Below are 9794 nucleotides of genomic sequence, written 5' to 3'. Positions count from 1 at the left end.
TGGGAGAAAACCAGGCAGAGCCCGGAGGACACCCATCACCATCCGCAAACTGCTGTCAGATTTTCCCACACATGGCAGGAGAGAAAACCAACATGAAATGGACTGGAACTCATAGATGCTCCCGTTGTTCTGTGTTTGCACACTAGCCACTCTACCATGAAAGTCCCAATTGTCAATAGCAATATGTCACTAAAACAGTTATTTGGTTATGACAGCTGCATTTATGGGTAAAATATACCCTGTTTTCAGCATACCTTTAAGTTTTTCATTCAATTTTATTATACTTAAGATTTTCTTACCATGAAACACTTGCAACTTGCTACATCAGTCGAGCCACACTATAATGTTTAAGTAGGTGTGAAATTACAGTGTCAATGAGTCGCTGCTCTGACTCTCTTGTCCTATCAGCAAAGCATGATAGTAATCCAAGCCCAGTGCACAGACATGGCAGTAAGTTAAACAGTGTTTTGAAGTCCGCGTTTGCTAAACCTGAAGTGTTTACTTCTACACGTACTTATGCTTAGAATTTTAAGTTTCACCAGCATGGGCAGGTGAACAATGAAGATGACATGCTTAGTTTTTTAACATTTAGGTGTTAACTGTTTTCTCTTTTTTTTATTTTTTGCTTTACAGGATTGCTGGTCATCATATGTATTCCCGTCGCAGTCTTATTACTCCGCTCATATTGGCTGCCACTTCCAATCACATGTATTGGGTATTCCCGTCTTAGTTTCACAGAGACTTTCCAGAATTCGTGTTCCTGTCTAAAAGAAATTCAGAGAACAAATAGTGGAAACTTTTTGTGCAAGATCCTTAGGGGTGGTTTAGGGAACCACATGTTCCAATATGCGTCCTTATACGGTATTGCCAGATCAAAGGGAATGATTCCCTTAATAGACGCCCGTGACGTCATCAATGACGTGTTTGAGACTTGGGCTTTGAAGAGGAGTGATCGCAATAAGTCAGTCTGTTTTGGAATGCCAAATCATTCTGAAAAAAGATCTTCTGCCTTCGACAATGCAACCGTGACATTCCTGAGCGATCAACACACACATCTTTATGGCTACCTTCAGTCATTCCTTTACTTCGCTACATACGAACAGGAACTGCGATGTCAGTTTAAATTCTCATATGACGTCACCAAACGCGCAGAAGAACTACTTTCAAGGCATTTGAAATCCTTGCGCATCGCGAACGCCCAAGCTGTAACACTTGTAGCGGTTCACGTCCGGAGAGGAGACAAACTTTCGGCGGCTGTAAAATCTTTCGGTGGGACTGTTGCTCCAAAGGAATACATTTTAAAAGCTAAGCAGTACTTCATTAAAAAGTACGGTCGAGTTGTGTTTGTCGTCTGCTCGGATTCCATAGACTGGTGTACAGAGAATATCCCCGGAGAAAACACCGTGTTCGTCCGCGGCCAGAGCGCCGTGGAGGATCTGGCAGTGATGTCGCTGTGCCAGCACGCCATCATGACGGTGGGAACGTTCGGCTGGTGGATGGCGTGGCTGGTCAATGGCGACACCGTGTACTACAGCCGCAGGTTTCTGCCGGGATCCAGGCTGTCGCAGCAGTGGAACCTCTCCCATCATTACCCTTCACACTGGATCCCAATGGAATAATTGGGGCGTGATGATGTGACTGGATGCGAATGGAAGGCGAGGGCTACAGTTTTTCAGTAACAATATGTTGTGAATATGTAACTTTCGGATTAAAACAGTGTATGTGTAAACCGAAACTTATGGAATTCATCGATATGCGCATTAAATCTATAGTTTGATCGAAAACGTTTAGGGATATGTTGATACCATTAAACATAAATAAAATTTAAGGGATTGTGCTTGAAAGTTTTGCAGATAGCATAAAGTGTTTCAAATGTATTGGTACCATCACATTGGAATGCAACACAAGTAATTACGAAGTCTCTGGTGATTGCAGAAGGTTTTGGAGAGTCTCAGATGTGACTGTATAAGTGGTTGAGAATTCCAGTTAATTCAACATATTTCCTCTTCCCAAAGTTTAAGGCAACCAGAATTCCACGGTAATTTATAAGAGAGAGAGAGAGAGAGAGAGAGAGACAGAGATACAACCTCACTTTGGGACTATCATCTCTGTGAACTGTCCCATACTATTCATTCTCTACACATTCAGTAGTTCTATGATTACCAGCAGATGGCGCTGCAATCGCGTGCGGTACGGTCAGTAGGACATAGTGTGGCTCATTTATCGATTGCCCGGGAATAAAATGCTGCAATTATTTGTGACATAGTTGCTGAATAAAACGCTGGAATTTTGCTGGAAAGTCAAACACACAAATCATGATCAGTGCCTATCACCTTCTTTGATAGGGCCTACAAGGCTAACAATTCCGAATTACAGATGGGTGGTTATACATTTTAAAACTACATCTACCACAAAATCTATAGACACCCCTATTTATCTGCAGGGTAACTGGTAGTACATTGTTCTATACATTGATCTCTGCTGAGAAGACTGTTTAAGTTGCATAAAAACGTCGAGCGATATAAAAAAGACGGCAAGTTGGACAGCTGTTGGATTTGGTCAATAGTATACATCATGCTTAAACCAGTTAAGTCGATACACACGTTCCAGGCAGAAGCGCGTATGACACCATTAAACGCGCTAGAGAACTACGTTTGAGGCATTTGAGATCTGTGCGCATCGCAGACACGGAATCTGTAACTCTTGTAGCGGTTCACGTCCAGAGAAGAAACAATCTTGCTGTTGAGGGCTGTTGCCCCCAAAGGAATACATTTTAAAAGCTAAGGATTGCTTCGTTAAACGTGCAGAGTTGGTTATAATTATTTCTCCACTTAAAATGGGAGGGCTGAACTTTAAAATGCCCCGATGAAGGTCCCATAAAAGACATGTACTTAGATAAATTTGACATTAAAAGAAACATTGGTTATTAACGAAGATTTTTAGCTGGCCAAGTTCAATCAGACCTTATAGGGTGACAAGGAACGATTTCCTATACAGTTCTTTTATGACTCATAAATTAGAACTTTTTTGTAAAGTAAAGAGAAGATGACAAAGATGAAAATTAGAAAATTTTAGATGGTTCATGTTTAAGATTTTGAAAAAGCACATTAATTAATGTTAATCGTCAATCTGTAAAGAATATTCAACTTCAAATTCCCAATGACCAGTTCCATTTAAATTAAAACTAGCTTAATGTGCAAGAAGTTTTAAAACTATATATACTTTTAAAGGAATACAGTTACTAGGGAGTAGAATTATTCTCCAACGTTCTCCGAAAATGTATATGTATGCAAAATTTCCGTGTGTCTACTATAGCGCATATGTGAAGTCCGCAACACTTTATATTTACACACAGTAAGGTCCACAGTGGTATTACACACATTCCCTGCTGTAAGGCAAGTGTGGGTACATACGGCATCTCGGTTACGCTTTTATGTCAAAGTTTCATATAATATCAGAAATCAAGTGACCCCTGTTTATACAGACCCTAACCTCAGGTGAAGCAATTTAATTTATACAGGTATATCACAAATCATCTGCACTTTGAATATAGATTGTTATTAATTGTTAGTATTTGCTTTATTTATCTATTTGATTGGCCTTTTACGCCGTCCTTCAGAATATTTTACTTATACGACGGCGAGCAGCACTATGGCGGGAGGAAACCGTGCAGAGCCCGGGGCGAAACTCACATACATTGGCTGCCTGACCTTCCCATGTACGACCACAGAGGAAGCAAGCATCAGGAAAACAAATAATAATAGCTTTGCTCTGTATACATGTTCTTGTAAAGAGTCTTAATGCATGACTGACTGAGTGAGGGAATGACTTAAGGCACGTGGGCAACAATTCAGTCGTGTCGTGACAAGAACATCTGCGAACCTAGAAACACCATATTTTCAACATGAAACAGTCAAAATCCAACAAAAATACAGAATTTTGAAAAATCATCAGTTAAAATACGTAACAGAAGAACTGTGTATAGTTTAAGCGAATTACTATTTTTACCTAGATGAAAATTAATTTTGTCCTTGACTACGGTATAAGACACCAATCAAGTACATAAATAAATAAAAGCTGACTCAGGTTACAGAAGGTGCCACTTAGGAGATACAGGGAAAAAAACACACTGGATGTTACCTTCTAAAATGTAATACCAAACATGACCACCGAGAGAAGGGATCCGTATGAAATTTACCTACTTATGAAAAAAAAATACATAGTCTTAGCTTAGAGATTTGCAGCATATTTAGACTACGGCTTTATGCAGTTTACCAGTGTACTTACACATTGCACATAATATACAGTCAGCGATTAGTTTTCAGTTGACACCGAGTATTAGTGTAATGGTATTGTATTTATACCGTTGTTAAAGGAGCCACGTGAGTTATGACAATCACCGTTTATTTGTTTTTACTTTTGGAAATTGGTCCTACAGTTCCGGACACCGAGCGTCTTTGAGGGTATACGCAAAGACAATGACAATGACTTCTCATTTATATATATATATATATATATATATATATATATATATATATATATATATATATATATATATATATATATAGACATGCACACACACACACACACACACACACACACACACACACACACACACACAATGTTACCCAGGACCGGGTGTAGAGCCGTTCCTATTTTAAGGTCTTGTAAGATGTGACTCGACCCAAGATTGACCCTGAATATACCACCTCCCGTACACGTGACAACCTATTTGGTGAGTTCTTTTAATCGATGTAGTTTTTTAAGCTAGTCTACTTAACAACCGGAATTGCGAAAGTCACAGTCTTCGATTTTTATCCCCGGTATGGTTTAAAAGATGAAAATGTTAGAAGGGTTACATATAGGTTACATTGTGGGTTACATATCTGGTATAGTTTTTATCCGTGGCGATGTTATCAATTATAATATCAAAAACTTTGTTTTGATTGCAAATGTTATATTGTGTATTTTAGTGTAACATCCAGTCTCTTTGTCAAGCGATGCAAAATTTAGATCAAACGTTTTGTTTTCTTACAATCTGTCTTAAATCGTAATTGTATTACCAATACAATTTACTTCAATTTAATGACATTTTTCAGTCCTAGAAATTCATAATAATTACATCATAAGATAACCAGTGCACATGAACAGTAATTAACATAACTCTCTTATATTTATCGTATATTTAAATCCCATTTTTAACGTTGTATTCCTTTTTATACTGCTTGGATGCTGGTATTTATACTCCAAATATTTTTTTTTTAAATTGGCCGTCCAAAAGTGTTCAAGAATGTGAAAAATATATTTATATGAATGGTGTCCTTATTGTTGTCTTTCGCATTAATGATTGTCTGAAGTGTTACCATATTTTATAGTGTTATTCAATCATTTATGTCATATTCATTTATTTATGAAATTCACTTATTTCAATTATACGACGGCGGCCATTATTATGATGGGAGGAAACCGGGCAGAAGCCGGGGCAAACCCACGACCATACCCAGGCTGCTGACAGACATTCCTACATATGGCCTGTGAGGAAGTCAGCAGGAAATCTATGTGATAAGGACTATGTATAAACAACGGAAAAGACGATCGAAAACACCTGATCGAGACGCCATGTAAATATTGGAAAAGAGAAAGAACGAACAGGACAAAGCCAGCCAGTAATGCGTCAGGGACAGCGGAACCGTGTGTATAGTGGCACGGGAGATTTTTTCACAATTATTGATTTATTTTATTAATTTATTTATTTGATTGGTGTTTTACGCCGTACTCAAGAATAATTTACTTATACGACGGCGGCCAGCAGTATGGTGGGAGGAAACCGACCACAGCCCGGCGGAAACCCACGACCATACGCAGGTTGCTCGCAAACGTTCCCACTTACGGCCGGGAAGGAAGACAGCATGAGCTGGACTCGAACTCACAGCAACCGCATTGGTGAGAGGCTCCTGAGTCATTACGCTGCGCAGTTATTGAGGACGTTAAGCTGAGAATGGTAGGTTTTTTTCACTATTAATGTTACCTCTAAAAATGTACGTCTTGTTTAAAAGAAACATATTTTGCTTCCCAACCAAAGGGTTCCTTGAGTTAGGCAAATGATCATGAGAATCAGTGGCTAAATACCATGCCTATATACATGTACTTCCACGTCACCTGCATGTGCGTGTTTTATGAGTGTGTGACTGTTGTTTATCCTGGTTTAATGGCGTTTTATGCACATTTTTGGCCACAGATTTACATCGCATGAACACAGGAAATGATTGACGCGAAGTGGACACCCGCATGAAGAGGTATGGATACCTGGGAATTACTGACGAAATATGAACACCAAGGAATGACTGAGGAGGTATGGACACCTGGGAATGACTGAGGAGGTATGGACACCTGGGAATGACTGAGGCGGTATGGACACCTGTTAATGACTGACGAGGTATGGACACCCGGAAATGACTAACGAGGTATGGAAACCTTGGAATGACTGACGAGGTATGGAAACCTGGGAATGACTGACGAGGTATGGACACCTGGGAATGACTGACGAGTTATGGACACCTGGGAATGACTGACGAGGTATGGACACCTGGGAAGGACTGACGAGGTATGGACACCACGGAATGACTGAGGAGGTATTGGCATCTTGGAATGACTGACGAGGTATGGACGCCTGGGAATGACCCACGAGGTATGGACACCTGGGAATGACTGACGAGTTATGGACACCACGGAAAGACTGAGGAGGTATGGATACCCGGGAATGACTGAGGAGGTACGGACACCCCGGGATTGAGATAAGTGACGAGGTATGGATACCCCGGAATGACTGACGAGGTATGGACACCTGGGAATGACTGACGAGTTATGGATACCCGGGAATGACTGACGAGGTATGGACACCCGGGAATGACTGACGAAATATGAACACCACGAAATGACTGAGGAGGTATGGACACCTGTTAATGACTGACGAGGTATGGACACCTGGGAATGACTGACGAGTTATGGACACCTGGGAATGGCTGACGAGGTATGGATACCCGGGAATGACTGACGAGGTATGGACACCCGGGAATGACTGACGAAATATGAACACCACGGAATGACTGAGGAGGTATGGACACCTGGGAATGACTGACGAGGTATGGGCACCTGGGAATAACTGACGAGGTATGGACACCTGGGAATGACTGACGAGGTATGGACACCTTCGAATGACTGATGGACACCCGGGAATGACTGACAAGGTATGGACACCTGGGAATGACTGACGAAATATGAACACCACGGAATGACTGAGGAGGTATGGATACCCGGGAATGACTGAGGAGGTACGGACACCCCGGGATTGACTGACGAGGTATGGATACTCGGGAATGACTGAGGAGGTACGAACACCCCGGGATTGAGATGAGTGACGAGGTATGGATACCCCGTAATGACTGACAAGGTATGGACACCCGGGATTCACTGACGAGGTATCGATACCCGGGAATGACTGAGGAGGTACGGACACCCCGGGAGTGAGATGGGTGACGAGGTATGGATATCCAGGATTGACTAACGAGGTATGGGCAGTCGAAAAATACTGATAACATTTAGGTTTGAGTCGATATTTCGGCTTTATTCTTCAACTACATCGAACTCTTTAACTGCACACGGAAATGTTGCATAGATATATTTGATTTGATTGATATCACTGACTGTTACCATGATTGTCACTATGATTGTCACTAGCCCTTAACATTTGACTGCCACAGGCTTTAAAATTTACCAATCAAAGTCACTGACTTAAAAAATCTGCGTTGCATCAGTCCCGGGTTAGCCAAGGCAAGTCTATGTCTTATATATGTGAGATTACTCAGGACATTTTACCACGGTATAAGAAATCTATGAGATGAAACAAACAACTATCTATTAGCTATATACTTAGGTGAGAGTTAGCCCTGCAGTAAGCAGACGGATCCAGAGCTAAACGCATTACACAACGCTGAGATAGCAAATACTGTACAAGAGGGACTACTGTACAAGAGGGACTACTGTACAAGGGGGACTACTATACAAAGGGGAGTACTGTACAAGGGGGACTACTGTACAAGGGGGACTTCTATACAAGCGGGAGTACTGTACAGGGCGGACTACTCTACAAGGGGGAGTACTGTACAAGGGGGACTACTGTACAAGAGGGGCTACTGTACAAGGGGGACTACTGTACAAGGTGGACTACTCTACAAGGGGGAGTACTGTACAAGGGGGAGTACTGTACAAGGGGGACTACTCTAAAGTGGGGTGGTACTGTACAAAGGGTACTACTGTACAAGGGGGAGTACTGTACAAGAGGGGCTACTGTACAAGGGGGACTACTGTACAAAGCGGACTACTCTACAAGGTGGAGTACTGTACAAGGGGGGCTACTGTACAAGGGGAACTACTGTACAAGAGGGGCTACTGTACAAGGGGGAGTACTGTACAAGGCGGACTACTCTACAAGGTGGAGTACTGTACAAGAGGGACTACTGTACAAGGGGGACTACTGTACAAGAGGGGCTACTGTACAAGGGGGAGTACAGTACAAGGGGGACTACTGTACAAGGGGGGCTACTGTACAAGGGGGACTACTGTACAAGGGGGACTACTGTACAAGGCAAAGTACTGTACAAGGGGGACTACTGTACAAGGGGGACTAGTGTACAAGTGGAACTACCGTACAAGGGGGACTACTGTACAAGGGGAAGTACTGTACAAGGGAGGCTAGTGTACAAGGGGGGCTATTGTACAAGGGGGAGTACTGTACAAGGGGAAGTACTGTACGAGGGAGAGTACTGTGCAGGGGAGACTACTGTACGAGGTTGACTACTGTACGAAGGGGACTACTGTACAAGGGTGACTTATATATGAGGCACAGAGCATGGTTAACGTGCTAACGAAGGGGTTGCTGTGAGTTTATGTTAACGATGGCTTCCTCTCTGGCCGTACGTCGGAAGGCCTCCAGCAACCTGCGGATGGTCGTGGGTTCCGCCTGAGCTCTGCTCGAATTTGTCCGATGATAACACTGAACACAGTTGTATAACTGAAAATTTTCTTTAGTGCAGCGCGAAACACGAATTAAGCAAAAAAAGTCAAATGAATAAGGGGCCTCTGTGGCTCAGTTGGTAAGCGCGCTAGCGCAGCGTAGTGACCGAGGAGTCTCTCACCAATGCGGTCGCTGTGAGTTCAAGTCCAGCTCATGCTGGCTTCCTCTCCAGCCGTACGTGGGAAGGTCTTGCAGCAACCTGCGGATGGTCGTGGGTTTCCCCCGGGCTCTGCCCGGTTTCCACTTACCATAATGCTGGCCGCCGTGGTATAAGAGAAATATTCTTGAGTACGGCGTAAAACATCAATCAAAAAAAATGAAATAAATAAAATAACTGTATAAAGGCAAAATGTACAGGTGATGATTTAATCGCCTTCACTTCTGTCATATCGCAGTTTACGATCTTCAATTGCTTGTATACCTGCAGCTTTTAACAATACCAAACTGTGCTCCGAAATTCTAATATTTGCTGTTTACTTTAAATATAGAATAGATAATTGCGCTGTCCTCATGGGAAGAACGCTTTGTCCGTCCAACCGAACAGAGAGGGAAAATAGGGGGATTCCCTGAAAAACTAGGAGAGCAAATAGATCAGTTGTATCAGCACATACAGCACGCGTCTCAATGAGAGCAATGCTGCGTGTGGATTCAGTGTAGATTGCATTGACTCGTTGTTTGTGTTAACGGATGACTGCCTTGTAACTTACGGAAAAAAACTGGG

The 9794-nt window shown here is 42.3% G+C and overlaps 1 protein-coding gene across 1 annotated transcript; it reads left to right on the top strand.

Moving 5' to 3' along the window:
• The first annotated feature begins 374 nt into the window (after nucleotides 1–374).
• LOC135463939 (galactoside alpha-(1,2)-fucosyltransferase 2-like) lies at nucleotides 375–1619 on the top strand. The gene is made up of 2 exons (XM_064741403.1): nucleotides 375–450; nucleotides 634–1619. The coding sequence occupies exons 1-2, from the start codon at nucleotides 375–377 to the stop codon at nucleotides 1617–1619; spliced, it is 1062 nt and encodes a 353-aa protein (XP_064597473.1).
• Nucleotides 1620–9794: the final 8175 nt, after the last annotated feature.

This window comes from Liolophura sinensis, chromosome 3, assembly GCF_032854445.1.
Source record: "Liolophura sinensis isolate JHLJ2023 chromosome 3, CUHK_Ljap_v2, whole genome shotgun sequence".
Lineage (NCBI taxonomy): Eukaryota > Metazoa > Mollusca > Polyplacophora > Chitonida > Chitonidae > Liolophura > Liolophura sinensis.
The sequence above is the reverse complement of the archived record's forward strand: the minus strand, read 5'-3'. Positions and strand labels throughout refer to the sequence as shown.